General features: G+C 51.6%; 2 protein-coding genes across 2 annotated transcripts in view; both read left to right on the top strand.

Moving 5' to 3' along the window:
* CTDSPL (CTD (carboxy-terminal domain, RNA polymerase II, polypeptide A) small phosphatase-like) overlaps window positions 1-5,931 on the top strand; it is a 40,708-nt gene extending 34,777 nt beyond the window's left edge. The window contains exons 9-11 of the mRNA XM_011953419.1: window positions 2,199-2,320; window positions 4,028-4,105; window positions 5,711-5,931. Of these exons, the coding sequence (XP_011808809.1) occupies window positions 2,199-2,320; window positions 4,028-4,105; window positions 5,711-5,729 (219 nt within the window). The 3' untranslated portion in view covers window positions 5,730-5,931. The remainder of the gene's footprint in view (window positions 1-2,198; window positions 2,321-4,027; window positions 4,106-5,710) is intronic.
* A 6,301-nt stretch (window positions 5,932-12,232) lies between these two features.
* Window positions 12,233-20,668, top strand: part of VILL (villin-like) — a 16,949-nt gene continuing 8,513 nt past the window's right edge. Inside the window, 9 exon segments of the mRNA XM_011953337.1 lie at window positions 12,233-12,337; window positions 15,369-15,514; window positions 15,680-15,754; window positions 16,027-16,232; window positions 17,508-17,616; window positions 18,876-18,986; window positions 19,283-19,482; window positions 19,885-19,963; window positions 20,061-20,159. Coding sequence (XP_011808727.1) covers window positions 15,455-15,514; window positions 15,680-15,754; window positions 16,027-16,232; window positions 17,508-17,616; window positions 18,876-18,986; window positions 19,283-19,482; window positions 19,885-19,963; window positions 20,061-20,159 — 939 coding nt within the window. The 5' untranslated portion in view covers window positions 12,233-12,337; window positions 15,369-15,454.

Below are 20,668 nucleotides of genomic sequence, written 5' to 3'. Positions count from 1 at the left end.
CACCTGGCACATGAGGTCAGGTATAGAATTTTCCACTTGTGGTGCCATGTCAGTGGTCAAAAAATTTTGGATTTTGGGGCATTTTGGAACTCAGATTTTTTCAGATTAGGGATGCTCAACCTGTAGCTTCCTTGCTTTCTTAAACAACAAGATGCTCCAGGCTCATCATGAACATTTCTTGCCTCAGCCATTGAATCACCCATTTTTGTATGGTGCCTGGTTCCTATTAGTGGAAGTGGTATTTAGAGACCACAGTTTAGGTGAATTTTCATTGCTAATGGGATATACTTTACTTCTAGCCCATACTACAGGGCAGAGCTAAAAATGATATATTTTTAGAAAGAAAACTAAATCATAAGTTCATACTGGTTTTTCCAATTCAATGTTAAGATAAGTTTTTATGTAACTTCTTCACTTCTTTGTTTTGTATTTGTATCTCTTTATCTTATGCTGCAACTCTTGATTTCTAAAGATATTAACATAATTATATATTTGATTTATTCTGTAGTATATGTTGAATAATTTCAGTAGCAGTACTAAATTATGACAAATAATAAGACAACTGTATGCAGCTTAGGAATTTTTAGAGAGATGTACAGTTTTAACACCATGTTTTAAAATCACTTGAATACCAGGCTTGGTGGCTTACCTGGCTGCCTGTAATCCCAGCACTTTGGGAGGCTGAGGAGGGAGGATTGCTTGAGCTCAGGAGTTTGAAACCACCCTGGGCAACAAAGCGAGATCCCATTGCTACTAAAAAAAAAAAAAAAAGAAAAGAAAGAAAGAAAGGCTGGGGGTGGTGGCTCACGCCTGTAATCCCAGCACTTTGAGAGGCCGAGGGGGTGGATCACCTGAAGTCAGGAGTTCGAGACCAGCCTGACCAACATGGCGAAGCCCTGTCTCTACTAAAATACAAAAACTAGCTGGGCATAGCAGCAGGCGCATGTAATCCCAGCTACTCAGGAGGCTGAGGCAGGAGAACCCAGGAGGTGGAGGTTGCAGTGAGCCGAGATCATGCCATTGCACTCCAGCCTGGGCAACAAGAGCAAAACTCCGTCTCAAAAAAAAAAATTAGCCAAGCATGGTGTCACATGCCTATAGTCCCAGCTACTTGGAAGGCTGAGTGGAAGGATCACCTGAGCCCAGGAGGTCAAGGCTGCAGAGCTATGATTGTACCGCTGCACTCCAGCATGGGTGACAGAGTGTGACCCTATCTCACACACGCACACAAATCACTTGAAGTAATTGTGTGGTTGTGTCACCAATTTTATATACACTTAGAGTGACTTTTATTGCTTTTTTCTTAATGGTTTAATTGTATTTTAATTTATAACACATTTACATGGTTCCGACATCAAACCTATAAATAAAGATAGAGAAGTCTGTTCTTTTCTGCCCTCTCCTCCACTCTCTCCCCATCCCCTAGGCGTAGTCATTTCTTTATTAACCCTTACTTTATTTTTCAAAATTATGTAATAAATGTCTGTGTTTCTAAGCTATCTTTAGATTTGAAAAAGGGCTAAAATGTTACTTTTAAACATGTTTGGTTTATTCAAATTTGTTTATAAATCTCTTCTTTGTACCCCTGGCTACCACTCCTCGCCACTCCTGTGCCTAAAACTAAGGGAAAATCCTGTCTTTGCCCATAGCTTCAGAATGTTCTACAGTTTTAGACTTCTGCTTTTAACTAATCACTGTTAAGCAAGGGAGGAAATTTACCACTTCTCTTTGTGATGTAATATTGCACAGTGACTCTAAGTGGAAGCCTTCCTGTGTCCTGGATGTGAGCTCCCCGCTGTCAGTGGTTAGCATGTATCCTCTGACTCCAAGGGCTCTGAGGTGCAAGGAGCCGACTTGTGCAGTAGAAAGAGCTTTTGGAAGTTGGCAAGTAGCAAGGCTAGTTCTCATACATTCTATGCTATGCTCTGGCCACCTTTTCTGTGGCAGGAAAACAAAACAGGCAAATGCATACAAACTGGGTACATTTAACTTTGCCTCCCTGAGCCATCTCCGAAGCCATTTAGCTTTGGATTGGCCTCGATTTGAACAAGGGAACAAACAAAATGATGATGATAACGACGATAACACCAGTTGTCCTTACCAAAAAAAATGCTCAAAGTCCAGGTACCCACTTAGGTTAGGAGCAGCCCCCAGCGCTAGATGCAGTCCTGCTGCCTCCTCCATGCACTGTCTTCCAGGTGCCTGTGCAGTCCTGGTTTGATGACATGACGGACACGGAGCTGCTGGACCTCATCCCCTTCTTTGAGGGCCTGAGCCGGGAGGACGACGTGTACAGCATGCTGCACAGACTCTGCAATAGGTAGCCCCGGCCTCTGCCTGCCTCCCACCTGTGCACTCTGGAACCTCTGGCCTCAGGGGACCTGCCTGTCCTCAGCTCCCTGGAAGCTGAAAGTGAGGATACTCCGTGCTCCAGGCCACAGGGTGAATGTGGCCATGCCTACCTGTTTTGTTTTTTTAAGAACAGAAACAACTATTTTAAAAGAACTCTTTTAACAAATTTCATAAAGGGACATGCATTTTACTGGATTTGCTTTTCTTAAAACATACCAAAAAGAAAAAAATAGAAAAAAAAAAAAAAAAAGCTTGATCTCTATCAGACTTCCTTTCAACTGTCCTCCCTTCCAAGCAGACCACCTGTCCCCTTCTATCCCAGCTCGGAGCAGCTGACCCAACTCAGAATCTCTTTCCTACAGGATGAAGTGCCTTTTGAATGTTATTTTAAGCTGAGAGTTAATTTTTCTACACAACATATTTCCAGACATCGTTTAGTCTTTTATTGTCTTAGATACTATAAGAAGATGAACATGACAATTTTCTAGAACCTGGTAGCGTGTGTGTGTGTGGCAGGGGGTGCTGAGGGAGGGGAGTGAGTCACAGGAGCCTGTCCCCCAACAGGTGTGACTTTGCTCTGACAACCTGCGGCATGCTGCAGGGTCAGGCTCCTGATAGGAGGATTTCATGACTCTGTCATTGTCCCCACTCATTTTTGACCCAGTTTGGAATGTATCTGCAATTGTGTAGCTCAACACTTTAGGAAACAATAGATTCTTTTATATTATTATTTCTGATGGTGACAAGTTTGTCTTGAGGTCACATTTTCCCCTTGAAAAGTGACATCCTGTCCCTTCTGCTCTCACACTACTGCCATACATTTGTGTTTTTTGTTGTTATTGTTTGGGGTAGAGCAGTTACAAGAAACCCTAAAACCTTTGGATATAAAAGAAATCTGTTTATTGATTTTTAAATCTTTCCTTTCCAAAAGCTGGATACACATGGAGCTGTTTGGGAATTTTCCTTGCTGCTACCGCGCTGCCACCAAATGGAATTGACCAGCGGCTGTTACACTGTTCTTTGCCACTGTGCCTATGCTCAGAATATGCTCACTGCTAAGCTACAAACTCGGACAAGGTCAAAAACAGAGGTGTCCCACCCCATTGCAGCCTCCACCACCTGTAACCCTTTCCTGGCATTGGCCACTGAAGGGTACAAAGGCAAAAGGGCCAAAGCACCACTTAGGTGTGGCATGGATTTTAAAGTGCAGTCAGTAACAGATCCTGTTTGATAAATAAGCTGACTGTTCTCTCTTGAGAACCTGTGGCCTCAACCAGCCACCAAGCTGATGTGGCCCAAGTCCATCTCTTGGTCTTCTCCTTTGAAGCACAGCCTATTTCTGAGCCAAGGGTTGGGGAAGCCTGTCTAGATGTGGGACTCAATGCCCCAAACCGGGGAGAGGAAAGCCTCCCTCCCCGCGGGGAGAGCCCAGGCTCTCTGCAACCTTTCCCAGTTTGGTGTTTAAGCAGTGCCATGTTCCTTGTTTGACAACAAGACAGTCTGTAAAGTATTGCTCTTAAAAACAATTAAAAAGGACCCTTTCATGTTGGCACCATTGCCTTAGTCCTCTGTGGGTTGGTCTTCAGCCAGCGTTCTGGCGGGAGTGACTGGCATTAACAAGACTGGAAATCGGGGGTCAAAGTAAAATATCTTTGCTTTGTTTTCATTCACAAAGTAATGAAGCCAGCTGCCAATTACGTCCTCCCAACAGCACTTTGGTCTGTGGACTACTGTGTGAATATTCAGAAGGGAAGTAAGTATTGGGGGATAAACAGGTCTTCCAGCATTCTGAGTGTTCCAAACCCAGTAATCTACTTGCCAATTCAAATAGAACAGCCCCTTGCTAGGTATTACCACAGATAATGACAGTTACATGGTAGAACTGCCCATGCCACAAACCTTTATTATTTGGAAAAATAGTCGTTAAATGAACCCACTGCCTTAAATGTCTTGAATGTTGCAGTCAAGTGTCTGTCATGTGTTGATATCCACACAGAATTAGGCCCTAATGAGAGCCTTAGACCCTCAACCATGCCCCCTTCGTTGGCATCACAGGGCCTTATTTGGAAGAGGGGTCAAAGAGGATGGAAATCGTAAACTATTTCAGGGGAATCGAACCTAGGAATAGTGCTCCACTTCTGACGATGGAGTGAAGACACTTGGCAGGCTTGAGCCAGACACTTCACCTAGTAGTTCCTGAAACTGTGAGCACCGTTGCACTAAGCCAGTGCAGAGCTGTTAGGGACGGGGCCCAGCTCCTGCTACCACAGACACAGAATGTCTTGGGAGGGCCAGCAGGCCCTCTGAGGGTTCTGGAATCTGTGCACCTTATTTGATGACACTCCAAAATTCCGTTTTTATTTTAACCCTTGAACCTGCTTTATGTATATAATCAAAATATCTATATCTATATCTATATATATTTTTAATCATCTACATGTAAATGAAGCAATAGAATTCTAACATAAGGCCAAGAAATGAGATGAATGTTTGGGGTTTATGTTTTTTAAGGTAAATACGGGTATTGTTTTTAATTATTACCATTTATTAAATTGTGGGCTTTGAAACCTAATGAAACCTGTTAGCCACTTCTCTGTGCCATATACTTCCCATGTTACCAAAATACCCCCAACTCTTTAGTCAAAAGAGAACCCTGACCTCCTGAGTTTCCATGGTCCTTTCTGTACCAGGTTTAAAACTAGTCTTCTGGAGAAGTATTTTTGACATTAAGCTCTGGGACAGGACACCTTGGGTTTGTGGACTCCAGCCCACTATGATGTTACGACTTCTCTGGCCAGGCCTCTGGTGGAAGTGCACGGGCACTCCCAATGTTGTTAATGCTCTGTCTTCCATTTGTTCTGGAATCCTGTGTGTTGGTCTGTGGTTCCATGCATTAGCTGTTTGTGAGTAATGCATTTGCATACTGAAAAAGGAATGCCACCTGCCACAGTTGATGGTGAGGAAGGTCCTTTGACGTGGTGCAATTTTGATGAGATGTCTCTGGGGACACGAGGATGCCCTAATGATGCTGACTTGTCATGGTTGCAGCATTTGAACTTTTGGTGTTTAAAAAAAAAAAAAAATTCGTTAAGTCTATAACCTGGCAACATTTTACAACCCTGTATTTTTAAAGATGGCTTTCTAATAAAAAATCCAGAACCACACAGCCCTATGGTCAAACAGTCCTACGTTTGTGCCTCTGCTCTTAAAGGTGCTGTGCTGGACAGTTGGCATGCCAGGGTTTGAGAAGAGTGGATGGCTTGACGTACTTGCAGTTAACGGTTCATAATTGACTGGCTGCCTCTGTTCCTACTGTACTGTAAATTTGATCATGTCTGTTCCTGTTCCATTCTCCCAGGAGCTTCTCTGCAGACTGACACACCCTCCCCCACCCCAGGTAGTGGAGATGCTGGTGTCTGGGTAGTCATGGATATCTGTTGGACATTTGAATGTTATAAACAATCCAGCATTACTTGGGAAATGCTACATGTGGAATGTGCATGTTTCCAGGGGCGAGTATTGTCAATCAAAAGGTTTGCAATGATTTCCTTCCTGCCAAAAATAAACATGTGAAACTGCGCTCTCTTGTGGATGGACTGCTTTTCTACCAGCAGCGCCTCTCCTCCCTCCCTTCCCCACCTCCTGCGCAGCCTCATGCCATCACCTTGGGTCTCCTGGTATCCCCACTTCTGGGGAACAGGGTTGGACAGGAGTCGGGCTGCAGCACTCCAGGAGCCACAGACTGATCTTCTAGCTCCTCCATCCCACCCAAATTGCCTGTCACTCCAAGAGTGACTGCTGTTCAGCCTCCTGGCTTCCTCTCTCCAGAAGCGGTATGGCTCACTGTCCTCCCACAAGGATTCCAGCCCTCCCAGCAGACTTGAAAATTCAGCCTGAGAGAACTGGGACCTCCCATTCCATAAGAGCCACAGGCATTATATGTGGTGCCTAAACCCATACCCCTCCCCATGGGCACAGTGACTGAGATGATTGCCAGATGAAGCACGGCAAGGAGTCGGAAGAGGAGGCAGGATGTCCCAGGCAGTTTCTTGCAGTGAGACATTCTGTCGCCAGTGTCCTGAACCCAGGCCCTCTGTACATGCAGGTGAGAGAGGCAGTGAGTCCTCCTCTGCTAGGGACTCCTGGCAGGGTCTTGGACATGGCTTCGCCACTCTCAGGACTCTTTCTGTTCATAATGATATCTGATTCAGATAGTGCCAGTGTCAATTTCATAAGGTAGGTCTTATCCCCATTTTGTGGATGAGAAAACAGGCCAGTGAGACAAAACTCTGCAGTCTGCTCTATCACAAGATACAGGATTCTACCAGGCACATATATTCACCCCAAATAACTCAGGACACAGTATGTGTATCAGCCCAGGAGACCTAATATTTACCCAGAGACAAAACCCCAAATACCCCACAGCTAAGCCTGTGCCATGCCTCTAGGTTCCTTGTCGTCACAGTGGAGCAGCTAGCCAGCCAGAGAGAAGTCACCACAGCTTCCTCCCCTGGTTCCAGACTCCTAGGCTGTGTCCTTCATTCTGCTCCCCAGCCCTCTCTGTCCCTCTCACTTTCTCTGGCATCAACCCTGTACCCCACTGCTTCACACCTTTGCAAATAGGCAAACAGATAAAAGGCTGAGAATTGTGGCAGTGCCTGAGGCTGAGGTATCCTCATGAGTGTCCACCGATCCCTGAAATAGGTGGGAAGGACACACGGGGCGTCAAGAGGGCACTTATTTGGGGACTTAGACATGCTGAGATATGCCTTCCGTGTTTTCTAGTTTGAGCACATGTCATCTGTGTGTGTTACACGACCAAGGAATGGGCAGGAAGCTCAGGAGGGTGGGAAGGAGTGGCTGGGAAAAGCCAGCCTGGGAACAGTGGCACATCAGCTGATGAACATTCTGTTGAGCTTATGGATGAGTGCATTGAGGGCTTGTGGCCGAGTTGTGGAGTAACCTGAATGCTTGCACGATAAATCTGTGCCAGGGTTGGCCGTGGGTCAGCAGGCTGTTCAAGGCCCAGAGCCACCAACTGGCATGGCCACCAGCCTGACCTCTGAGAACAGAGGCCATCGGGAGGAGGACATGGCCCCAGAGCTTTCCACCCCAAGCCTCCATTACAGCTCCCTCTCCTGGCGCAGTGATTCTCAGCTCTGGCTGCAGCTGTACACTAGAATTACCTGAGGGGTCTCAAACATACATCCCTCAAATCCACCCCAGACCATTTCCAATCTCAGCAGATGGGGACCTGCACCATGTTTTTAAGTGCCAAGAAGACTGGAAAGGGCAGCCAGGGCTGAGACCCCCTGCTCGGACTGGCTACGGAGGACAGGCAAGTCCTCCAAAACTGTTCCAGGCCTGATGCCCAGGTGTGGCAAAGGAGCTGTGGCCAGAGCTTTGCGGAAAATGACATGTTGCTTTACCTGAAAGATCAGCCATATACATGTTCATTGCCAAAAACTTGGAAAATCCAGAAAAGTATAGAGAAAAGCCCACCTGGGCACTGGGAGCCTTTGCCAAGGCAGGAGTGAGGAGGGAGGCCTGATAAGACCCCCGGCCTGGCTGACAGCACCTGCTTTCACACAGGTGGGGAGCAGAGTGGAGCCCCCCACTGCACATTGGAAGGGTCACACTGCCACTAGGCACGGACCCCAGCCTTGCACCACCACCCCTCCAACAGGCCAGGGGCTTTCCTGACCCAAGCTGGGTCCTAATGGGTGGGCGTGCTGCTGAGCAGGACCACAGTGGGCAAGGCAGTGACACCTGTTTGCAGGGGTCCAGGGTTGGTGTTTGGTCTGTCCTCTCACCGCGCCGTTCCTGTGGTGTCCTTGGGAGGAGTCACTTCCGGCCTATGCAAGCCCCAGTGACCACTGCCACAGCTCCTTCCACATCCTGCAGCCCAGGGCGGGACCACCAGATGTGGGGACACACGCTGGCCCATGGCTGCTCCCCTCCAGCATGAGGAGCCAGGGCATCTCCAGCAGTGGGCTCCAGTCCTCACTTCCCTGTCTGCCCTCAGGGAGGGACGCTCCTTACAGAGCCCAGACTCCACAGAGGCAACATTCTGCACCTGCCTGGGAGAGACTGGAGAAGGCCTGGGGGATGAAGCCTGGGAGAGGATGCCTGAGCCCAGAGAAACCGGGGCGGAGCCTGGACTTAGCTTGGGGCCACTCCTTCACCTGGGTCAATATTGACATGGAGCAGGCTGGGCCTTGGAGACAAGCCAGGCAGGAACAAAGTAGGCCCCAAGCCCTGGAAACTTGCTGAGTGAGGAGGTGGTAGATTAAGGGGGGCTGGGACAGGAAGAGGGCAGGGCTTTGCTAGCAAGGCAAACTCTGCTCAGGGCCCTTTTGACTCCCGGCAGGCCCCCTTGAAGAGGGGCGGAGGTAGGGATGGGGGTGGGGTAGTGGGACCCCTTTCCTGCTAGGGGGAGGAGGGAGGGAAAGGCTAGGCATTCCACCCTCCCATTCTTGTAGCACCCGGCTGCCTGTGAGCCTGCCCTGGGCCTCAGTTTCCCCTCTGTGTGCCTGGGGTGTGACAGCCATGAGCCGGTGGCTGCCCAGGCCAGACTCAAGGCAGTGCTGCTCATCGTAGCCTGAGGCCAGGTTCTAAGGCCAGACTGCCATCTCTCCTGGGCCTGGGATCACAGATTACAGAGTAGGTGGTTCTGGACAGGGTAGTTCTGCCCAGGTGACATCTTCTGGTTTGCAGACACTGAGACAATTCTGAGGGGTGAGGCCTTGGAGAAGTTCTCGTGCCCCCCACTAAGCTGCTGACACTGGATTGTGCCAGCTGGGGTATCTGGCCCACAACCAAAGTGGAGAGGAGTCACTCCCTCAGCTTCTCAGAGGAGGAGGACTGAGCCCAGTAAAGGATCCAGACACACACACATACATACACACACACACACACACACACACACACATACACACACACACACACACACACACACATACACACACACACTGGGTCAGGCGCAGGCCACAGAAACATGTCAGCAAACATTTTTATTAAGCAACTGCAGTACGCCGGGCACCATTCTACACACAGGTGGACATGAGCAAGGCCCCGCCCACAGTGACTCACAGTCCAGCTGGGACACAGAGACTACCCAAAGATCCCACTTAGCAAGACCAGCTTCTTGGAGCACCATGATGAGGAAAGTGGTGATGTCTGAGGAGGGAGACTGCTGTGGCTAAGGAGGGCAGGAAGGGCCCTCTGCAGGGCTGCCATTTTGGCTGGGGCCTAAATGCAGTAAAGGAGCAGCTACGGGAAGATACAGAGTGGGGCTTCCAGGCAGAGAAGACTGCAGTGCAAAGGTCTGCAGACAACGACCTGGGCGTCTTCAAGGGACACAAGGAATCACATTGCCAGAACGCAGTGAGCCATGCGCAGAGTGACGGGAGAGGCAGCTAGGAACGGCCATTGAGAATTTCATCCCAGTTTTAGTGGAAGCCACTGGAAGGTTTGGAGAGGGGGATGGTGTGAGCGGGTTTATGGTTAAATTCTGAGGTTAAATTTTCCCTCTAGTTAGTGAAAATCATAGACAGAAAATAGAATGGTGGTTGCAAGGGGCTGGGGGCAACGGGGAGTCTGTGTTTAATAGTGCAGGGTTTCAGTTTTGTAAGATGAAAGAATTCTGGAAATAGTGGCAGCGGTTGCACAACAATGTGAGTGTCCTTCACACCACAGAACCACATACTTAAAAGTGGATACACGTCGGGCGCTGTGGCTCATGCCTGTAATCTCAACACTTTGGGAGGCTGAGGCGGGTGGATCGCTGGAGGTCAGGAGTTCACCACCAGCCTGACCAACATAGTGAAACCCCGTCTCTACTAAAAATACAAAATTAGCTGGATGTGGTGGTGCACACCTGTAATCCCAACTTCTCAGGGGGCTGAGGCAGGAGAATCACTTGAACCCAGGAGGCGGAGGCTGCAGTGAGCCAAGATTGCGCCATTGCACTCCAGCCTGGGTAACAAAAGCAAAACTCCGTCTCAAATAAATAAATAAAAAGGGGATGCAATGGTAAATTTTAAGTATAACTACAATTTTTTGCATCTTGTGAAAAAAAGATTTTTTATATTTTACCACAATTTTTTAAATCTTAGGAAAAAAGATCCCCCTGGATACTGTGGGAGGATGGCTGCAGTGGCCAGGCAGACCCAGAGACACAGAGCGAGGCTGGCTCCGGAGCTCGCAGGAGGCATGAGAGGGAGGGCCAGGGCCAGGATCCACCATGAACCAGCCGCAGACTGGCCAGTGGCTTGGGGGAGAGAGAAACTAAGGCAACTGCAGGTTTGGGGCCTAAGCACCCACTGGATGTTCACGCTCAACATGTTCCTGGGGCTCAGAAAGGGTAGATCTGGGAGGGGCCTGAGGCAATGTTAAGTATGAGGCCAAACGTGCTGGGAAAGATGTGATCAGATGGAAGATGGAGACCTAGGCTGGGGCAAGGTTCAGGGGAGTTGGGTCAGGGAGACGCTTGTGTTTCCATGGTATTTGCATCCTTCAGACTGGAACTGGGAAGGTAACTAGAAAACAAACAGGAGTGAAGGCCCGAGCTCTGCACCTGCTGCCATTTAGAGGCCTGAGGGAGATGGGTGGAGTGAGAGGGAAGGAACAATGGTGACTGAACTGACTGCCGCTTGGATGAGAGTGGACATTGGTGACTTAGGAAAGAGCCATTACCAGGGAATTCAAGAACCAAGACTAACAGAGTGGGTGGGCTGAGGGGAGATGGGGGAAGAGTCAGTGGGAAGAAGTGAGGACACAGAGTCTTCCTGGGCATAGGGACAAAAGGAGACAGGGAAAAGGGTATGCACAGCTGCAGCAGATACACTGCCACTGTCACAGACAGGGTCCCTGTCCCAAGTGAGGATAAGACAGGCATGCCAGGACACAGGCACACACATGAGGTCGGACAGGCAATGGCACACACGGGGACAGACCAAGTGCCTGTGACACAAGCATCCCTTCACACACAGGGACCCTGCATTGTGTCTATTAAACACAGTCACACACTAGCTATAGGTCCCGCTGGGCACAGACTGCCCCGAGTCCCCAAGTCCTCGGACCCCTGTGACAGAGACCTTTGTGGGGTGAAGACTAAGCACAGGGAGAGGGTCTTGGGCAGTGGGCAGTGGGCAGGCTTTAGCAGCGTGGCTTTGATGGGACGGCCCATGCTGGCTGGGCCTTGGCTCAGACTGAGGCCTTGCCCTAGGCTGCCAAGAGGAGGTTGTGCCCCTGGAGTTTCTGGAAGGCTTTATTTGCAGCCCCTCCACCCCACAGTGAGAGACAGAGAGTGGCAGTGGGTGGCAGCTGAGGTGAGCGAGAGGTGTCTTTGCTGCAAGAGCTGGACTGGCCTCTCCCATGATGGGTAGCGGGGTTCCCTGAGGAGGGCTGTGCCAGGCAGTGAGCTCACATTTGGGTAGGGACAGCAGAAATATCTAGAGGGAGCCCTGGCCACCTTCCCCTCCTGAAGTGAGCTGGGTCCTACAGAGCCTGATCCCACAGCCCCCAGCCTCAGTCCTACTTCCTCCTAAAGTTTGCTGGAGTGGCCTGGCCCTCTTGGTCCAGGGGGAGCCCACCACCCTGGGTGAGGGATCAGGGGCCCATCTAATACTCCAGAGAAGGAAATTCCAGTATCTTCCACACCTCACCACTTAGCCCAGGCCAGGCCTCCATCCCCTGCTCTCTCTGGCCACTGGTACCCAGTCAGTGAGACCTGAGAGACTTAGCCATAACCCTGGGGAGGGCGCTGGCCCCCAGATGGCTTGCTCAATATTTGTTGACTGACTGACTGACTAAGTGAATGCCCAGCCCGCTGAGTGCTGTGTGGTGGGGTGTGTCCTGCAGGGCAGGAGCTGGGATTCAGTTACAGTGGCAGGGGCCAGGAGTTGGGAGGCAGAGACTGGCCCTGTGCCAGGCCCAGCACTGCCCACAGGCAGGGTGAAGGCGCGGGAGCAGTTTCCAGCAGGTAGGCCTGGGCAGGGTGTGGGGGGGGGGTTCCAGGGAACCAGTGGGGCAGAGAGTGGGCTATTCAACTCAAGGGCATAGAGCATAGGGTTGCAGGGCTCAGGGCCACAGAGCCTTGGCGGCAGAATTGGGAGGCAGCAGCAGCCCAGCAGGTGAAAACACTGATGGGGCAGGGCAACTGTGGCAGGCAGCCCACGGGGAAGAAAGTGGCGGATTTTGTAGAAGGGCAGGGAAGTCCGTGGCCCACAGACTGAGTGTGCCTGCCCCCAACCCTGGCCCCATCCTTTCCCCTCATTCTAGAGGGCGGCACCACTCCCTGCTCCCTGGAAGTTGGGCAAGGTAATCTGTGGCTCCCTTCAAGGGTACCCACAAAGGAAGGAAGGGCTCCTGTAAGGAGAGAAAGAGGCGCTGGAGGAGGGAGAGAGCTAGGAGAGAGGAGGCACCCAGGGACATGAGGGGCAGGAGGAGAGAAGAGGGTGTGTGTGAAGGGGGTAGGGAGTGCCCCGGGAAAGACAGGGGAGCCCGGGGAAGGGAAGGGAAGACCTGGGTAGGGAGGGCGGGGAGGGAGACAGGAAGGGGTGTAGGGGAAAACAGGGAACTGGGAAAGGAGGAAGTGCCTGGGAAGGAAAAATGGGAGAAAAAGGGAAGGATCCCAGGGGAGAGGGGAAACCAACGGGGAGAAGGAAGAGCCAGGCGGAGGCAGGGGCACCAGGCGGGGACAGAGGGAAACCTTGGAAAAGGGGAGGCGTGGGGCATGGGGACAGAAAGGGAAACCAGGGAAGGAACTGGGCATCTGGAAGAGAAAGGAGCCCTGGGTGGAGGAAGCGCACCCCCAGGGAAGAGAAGGAGGGGCTTCCAGGAGGAAGGAGAGGACCAGGGGTAGGAGGGTTCCCACTTGGGAAGGTGGTGAAAGGGAGTTCCCCAGAGGAAAGAAGGCAGGAGGGCTTGGAAGGCTGGAGGGGGCACTGTGGGGAGTTCCCCAGAGGAAAGAGGGCAGAAGGGTTTGGGAGGCTGGAGGCGGCACTGTGGGGAGTTCCCCAGAGGAAAGAGGGCAGGAGGGCTTGGGAGGCTGGAGGGGGAGCACTGTGGGGAGTTCCCCAGAGGAAAGAGGGCAGGAGGGCTTGGGAGGCTGGAGGGGGAGCACTGTGGGGAGTTCCCCAGAGGAAAGAGGGCAGGAGGGTTTGGGAGGCTGGAGGGGGCACTGTGGGGAGTTCCCCAGAGGAAAGAGGGCAGAAGGGTTTGGGAGGCTGGAGGGGGCACTGTGGGGAGTTCCCCAGAGGAAAGAGGGCAGGAGGGCTTGGAGGGGGCACTGTGGAGAGGTAGGAGGCCCCCAGTCTTTGAGCATCCATTCCCCACTGAAGCCCAGGTGGAAGAGTGAACACAGATGCCATGGGAGTGGGACCTCAGCCCTCGTGGCTGAGGGTCTGGCTCCACAGGCTGGGGCTGGATATCAGACAGGCTCCCGGCTCCCTGGGGGCGATGCTGCCCCTCCCAGTGACACCAGCCGAGTCCCAACGTTCTGGCTGCCAATTTGACTTTCCTGTCCCCCATGGGCCCTGGTTGCCACTGTTCTGAGGCCATCCAGTAGTCTTTCTGACACTCTGTCACCGAGTTGCACTCTTCCATGAGCTACGTACAGCTCACAGTTTCTGTCTGCACCTCTGGTCACTGCCTACCTGGGCCTCTGGTAATTGTCACTGGTTACTATTTCTGCCTGTTACTCAGTGTCCTACAGGGCCACCATTGCATGTCATCCTGCTTGCCACCCAACGTCCTCACGTTTTCTGTTGCTTGAGATCACCTTTTCATGGTCACTATGTCTGCCTGTCACCCATGTCATTGTCACACCAATAGGCCATCAACTGTGGCAACAGATCCTGGGGCAGTTAGGGTGTGGGACGGCTCCCTTCTCCATTCACTTTCACTCAGTCCCATCACAGGGCAGCACGCTTCACTCATTCAACAACTACTTACCGAGTACCTGCTGGGGGCCAGGCAGCTGGGATCCCACAGTAAACAAGAGGACAAACCCCTGCCTTCAGGAATCTGATGCTCTGGTGAGGGAGACAGCAGCCAACAACCATCCTGTGGTTTCCACAGGGTGCGGAAGGAGCTGTGAGCTAAACCCAGCTCTAACCCCCTAGACGGACCGCCCACTCTGCCCCCGCTGCCCCACAGCCTCCTCTGCTCCCACCACATTGCCTTGGCTACCTGTTGGGTGTTGCCACAGTGTACCGTGAACTCACCAGGGCCAAACCAAGGGCCCTGACAAAGGTGTATGGAATGTGAGCCACTCTATGCCACCTATTGTACCACGCCTGATTCTGTAACTCTGTCCCCTCGCCTTGCTCTGCCTGGAGCCAAGGGTGTTCCTGCTATTGATAAGACATAGTGGGAGTGGAGGGGGAGGGGGAAGGACTAACACACCAGGGTCACCCTGAGTGAGAGATTCAGAAAGAAGTGACTTTTGGACCAAACCTCATACACAGGTTTCTGAAGGAGTGGTGCAGGGAAGCCTCAGGTAATTGAGTATGAAGTGCCAAGACATAACAAAATCGACAGAAGTGAGGGTCCCTTCCTTCCCCGAGGTACTTCTCATTCCATGTCACTGTCACTCACTGCCCTCTCACTCTCTCCCTCCTCTGCACGCGCAGAACCACACAGCACAGACTCAAGCAAGCTAAATCGCTATTTGCAGAGCCTGTGGCTGTTTGCAGAGCCTGTGTTTATACAGAGTTCAGCTCTGTTTCAAGAATTTGTCAACTGAAGCAGGAGCATCACTTGAACCCAGAAGGTGGAGGTTGCAGTGAAGTGTGTTCGAATCATGCACTGCAGGCTAGGTGACAGAGCAAGACCCTGTCTCGAAAAAACTGAAAAAAAAAATTGTCAAGTGTTTATGCCTAATCTGCCCAGCCCACTCATATCAGCTGAGCCTGTCACTTGCTGCAGAATCTGTCAGTCTTCATAGTCTGTGTCTTGACATTTGTGTGTTTACAGAGCCCTCCTAATAAAAGTCATGTTCTATAATGAAGTTGTACAGGTAGCAAGGCGTTGGTCTCCAACCTGAGAACTCTGGCTCCTGTTCCTTGTGTCATCCCATATTCCTGCCTGGCCTAGGATGGACATCGGCAAGGGCCTCCCAGCCATCCAGGGAGGCCTCCACATATGGATCACTGAGGTGAGAGGCACGACCAGATAGGAGAGTTGGTGACATGGAAGAGCGTGGGGTTTCCCACACCAGGCTTCTCCCGCCCCCAACTCAGAGCGTCCTCCTCCACCCTACCCTAGCGGGTGTCATGGGTAGGGATCTCCTGAGGTGTTACAGGGCACTCTCCTCTCCCAGAACCAGAAGATGGTGCCGGTACCCGAGGGGGCTTACGGGAACTTTTTTGAGGAACGCTGCTATGTCATCCTCCACGTGAGTCGCTCGGGGAAGTCTGTCTGAGAGGGGTGACATGGCCCAGCACTGGGGAGACCGTGGCACAGACATAAACTCTGCCTTGGGAAGCGGCGAGTTGAGAGCCCGAGAATCACATCCCACAATGAGGCGGTTACCGTTGAGGCTTCTTAGCCCTTCCCTCCCCCTTCCTGATCTCCGCGGAAGCCCCATGGCCCTTGGTACATCCTCCCCTTCTCCACCCGCACCTCCGCCTTCCCCGCAACACATATACACAAACACCCGGACTCTAGGTTCCCCAGAGCCCGAAGGCCACGCAGGGGGCGTCCAGCGACCTGCACTACTGGGTCGGGAAGCAGGCAGGTGCGGAGGCGCAGGAGACTGCGGCAGCCTTCCAGCAGCGCCTGCAGGAGGAGCTGGGGGGCCAGACCGTGCTGCACCGCGAGGCGCAGGCCCACGAGTCCGACTGCTTCTGCAGCTACTTCCGCCCGGGAATCATGTGAGTGCGGGGCTGGCCGGGGGCAGGACGGAGCCGTGGAGGCGGTGCCTGGGCTGGGGCAGTCTTAGGGTGGCCATCGTCCACATCCCTGAATGGGGAAAGCCGGGAGGGGTTAGGTAACACCTTTATTGAGATACAACTCATACACCATACGATTCACCCATTGAAAGTACACATACATGTCAGTGATTTTTAACAGTTGTGTGCAACCATCACCACAATCAATTTTAGAACATTTTCATCACCCTAAAAAGAAGTCCCATACCCCTTTGCAATCACTCCCCATTTCCCTCCAACACCCCCATCCCCTGCCCTAGGCAACTACTCATCTACTTTGTCTATACATTTGCCTCTTTCGGGCATGTCATAGAAATGGAATCATTCAACAAGTGGTCTTCCCTGACGGACTCTTTTTGCTTAACACACTGTTTTCGAGGTTTATCCATGTTGTAGCATGTGTTATGACTTCTTTTTATTACCAAGTAATATTGCATTTTATGAATATACTACATTTTATTTATCCATTCATCACTTAATGGACATTTGGGTTGTTTCCACTTTTTGGCTGCTATGAATCTGTTTCTATGAACATTTGTATACAAGTTTTTGTGTGGACAAATGTTTTCATTTCCCTTGGTATATACCTAGGGGCAGACACCAATGTTGTTTTGAGTTTGCTTTTGTATTACTGTGCTGGTGGGAATATGTCTTTCGCTGTAAATTGCTTCACAGGTGTTTTAAATTAACATTTGCAATATATTTGGCAGTATAGGAAATTGCTGCTATTTGATCATTTCCATTTCATACAGTTGAACCTATATATGCATATAGCATATACATGAACACATGCACACAAACATATGCACAGATGCAGAAACATCACCCCCATGTAAGTCCACCTATAGATGGACATGTGTGAATATCCATGTTCACCTACACACATATATACTGTTGCCCATTTTCATGTACTCACCATCTAGACTTACAGGGATAAACAAATAGACACTGTGCCCCCAAATGTATGTACACGTACACATATATGTATGTGACCACATGACTATGCATGGAAGTGCACTACACATGGAAACAAATGCACACTCATGCCCTGTGTGTGCACCCATGTACTTATATATACATGTGTTCACACAGACTCCCGTGCATGTATGAAGCAGGCACATATGTGCATGTGCTCACATCTGCAGTCATTCGTGCATATGGCAGACTGTGTTCTCACATACACAGAATGTATATACCCTCCTGCTATTCCCTCCTCAGCTACAGGAAGGGAGGCCTAGCGTCTGACCTCAAGCATGTGGAGACCAACTTTTTCAACATCCAGCGACTGCTGCACATCAAAGGGAGGAAGCACGTGTCTGCCACTGAGGTGAGGCTGCCGGGGAGCCTCTTGACCTCTGGACTCGGCTCAGACTGGGTGTACTGAGGTATAAGGAAGTTGGAAATTGGCTGGGGGTGTGGGGAACAAGGAGCTGTCAGCATTCCCAGATGGTCTTGAACAAAGAGAATGGAGAGGACACCAGGCTTCTAGCCCCACTTCCGCCTCTGCTCCCCGGACCTTATGTTTCTGCATCTGTCACATGGACATATTGAGAACCTGGGCACAGCTACTTGGGAGGCTAAGGCAGCAGGATCACCTGAGCCCAGGAGTGATTCATGATGACACCACTGTACTCCAGCAGCTTGGGTGACAGAGAAAGACCCGACCCTGTCTCTAAAATCAAAAAAAGAACTTGGGCAGATGGGGCAGACGATATGGCACCTGTGAATGGTCCTTGTTAGCAACACAGTGAGAGGTGGTGCAAAACTTGGGGAGTGCATAACCTCACACTCTCTCATACACGTTGTCATTGTCACCCATATGCACATACACTGTCTCCCACTGTTATCCCCAGGTGCTCCTCTGGTCCATTTAGTGCCCTTGTGCAAATCAGAACACAGTGTCCCTTTCTTCCATCTGTCAGGAAATTACAGGAAAGTACTGGTTTTGTTAGAACAAAACATTTTACTGCCATCTGGCCAGAATTTGGTGTAACGAACATTCAGGTGTACAACATCTACAGTGTGAATGGTAACCCTTGAGGTATGCAAGTGAGTCTGCATAGGCAGCCTGTGACACACAGACAATCCCACATAGGCTCTGCATGTCACCCACAGACCCAGTGACCATACATCCCTGGTCATTCAGGGACACCATGAAGCCCCATGTTTCTCCTATTATCCTGGCATCATTATCTAAAGTACTCCCTTTTACTCTCAAAAGTGTGTCCATTTGGAGACTGTCTTCATCCATACGTATACACTGTCACCATGAGCACACACACTTCTTCACATGTGATGTGCCCACATACTTATGTGTGTATATGCATACACACAAAAGATAAACAGATACACCCCACCTGTATACATGTGTACATGTACACATGTACAGCAACAGATATGCACTGAGAAATGTCATAAGTAGTGTACACCCTGTGAAATGCAGCATTATCTACAGTCACACATGCCTAGTACACCCAGTTGCATACAGCTTCATGCACACGTGACACATCCCAGCTATGCTCCCCTCTAGCGGATGCTGGTGGTATGACACCCTGTCTCCCTCCCTGCTCCTCCTGGCTCTGGCAGGTGGAGCTCTCCTGGAACAGCTTTAATAAGGGTGACATCTTCCTGCTGGACCTAGGCAAGATGATGATCCAGTGGAATGGGCCCAAGACCAGCATTTCTGAGAAGGCTCGGGTAAGTGTCTGTCCAAGGAACTGGGGAGTACGGGGCTTGGGGGGGAATGGTCCTCCAGGTGCCCATCCTCCAGCCACCCCAAGAGGTGGGCTTGGCTCTCTGCTACAACCCAAGAAACATCTACGAATTACAAGCTGAGTTCAGACCCTGCACTGTTGGTGTCCCCCTGGATGCCAGGATGAGGGGACACCAGCCCTTCTCCCCACCAGCCTCTGGGAGCTGAGCAGTGACAGGAGAAAGCTGTGCTGTGAGGGGGCACACTGGTGACACCCTGACTGCCAGGTTCTCTCCCGCAGGGGCTGGCCTTGACCTACAGCCTCCGGGACAGGGAACGTGGTGGTCGTGCACAGATTGGTGTGGTGGATGATGAGGCCAAAGCCCCGGACTTCATGCAGATCATGGAAGCTGTGCTGGGCCGCAGGGTGGGCAGCCTGCGTGCCGCCACGCCCAGCAAAGATATCAACCAGCTGCAGAAGTCCAGTGTTCGCCTGTACCAGTAAGTACCCTTGGGGTGGGCAGGGGTGGATGGGACAGTCCAGGACTCCGTGTCCATCACTACTGCAATAACACGGCATCTCTAGAAAGCCCTCCAGCAAAGGCTGCTGGGTTTCTGGGACATGTCATATGGACTGTGGGCCCAGCCTCTACTCTTCCATGGTGTGCAGCTGCCTTGCTGAGAAACCTATTGTACATACGGGGGACTGTGGTGCCCTGCTAGGGTCAGGGAGCTGCCTAAAGCTCCACAGCAAGGCTGCGGTAAAGTCAAGACTACAACTCAGGGCTCCAGCCTCCATGCCTTCTGTCTCTGAGGGGCTGGCGTGGGGTCCTAAGAGGGGCTGGAGTGGAGCCAGGTCAGGGAGGGGTTGGGCTGGTCACTCCTGGGTTCCTCTTCCCCCAGTGTCTATGAGAAGGGCAAAGACTTGGTGGTCGTGGAGTTGGCGACCCCCCCACTGACCCAGGACCTGCTGCAGGAGGAGGTGAGGAAGTCCTGGCCCCAGCTATTCGCGTCCTTCCCCACCCACAACCCCAGCCCAGTCTGGACCACCTACTGACCAGCCCCACCCTTGCTCCCAGGACGTCTACATCCTGGACCAGGGTGGCTTCAAGATCTATGTGTGGCAGGGACGCATGTCTAGCCTCCAGGAGAGAAAGGCTGCCTTCAGCCGGGCTGTGGTGAGCCCCGGGGCTCTGTCTGAGAGGAACAGAGCACTGCCCTGCTGTCTGAGTGGGGAGGCAGCGCTGCCCTGCGGTCTAAGGGAGGAATCAGCCCTCCCCGGGAGTTTGAGTTGGGAAATCCTATGCTGGAGTCTTGAAGGGGAGGTAGCCCTGCCTTGGGAGCCCTGAGATTGAAGACCAGGTGGCCACTGAGAAACCATATATAAAAGGGGCACGTGGCCCTGCCTTCAGGTGTGGGGCCTTACTGACTGGGCGGCCCCGCTTTCTGAGGGTGGGGCTGGGGAGGAGACGGGGCTCTGTCTGGGGTCCATGAGGGTTGACATGGCCTGTCCTGCCCGAGGCCTGGACTAAGGGGACCCTGCCTGTCCTCAGAGACCTCAGAGAAGTTGGTGGTGACAGAGTCAGTTCGTTAAGTGGGTCATGAGCTCGGTTAATTAACGCTTCTTGGAGCTCGGCTGTCCCAGAGCTGTAGGTCCCCAGGGGCGGGAGTGGAGCAGTGGACTCTC

The sequence above is a fragment of the Colobus angolensis genome, unplaced genomic scaffold (assembly GCF_000951035.1).
Source record: "Colobus angolensis palliatus isolate OR3802 unplaced genomic scaffold, Cang.pa_1.0 Scaffold36, whole genome shotgun sequence".
Lineage (NCBI taxonomy): Eukaryota > Metazoa > Chordata > Mammalia > Primates > Cercopithecidae > Colobus > Colobus angolensis.
The sequence above is the reverse complement of the archived record's forward strand: the minus strand, read 5'-3'. Positions and strand labels throughout refer to the sequence as shown.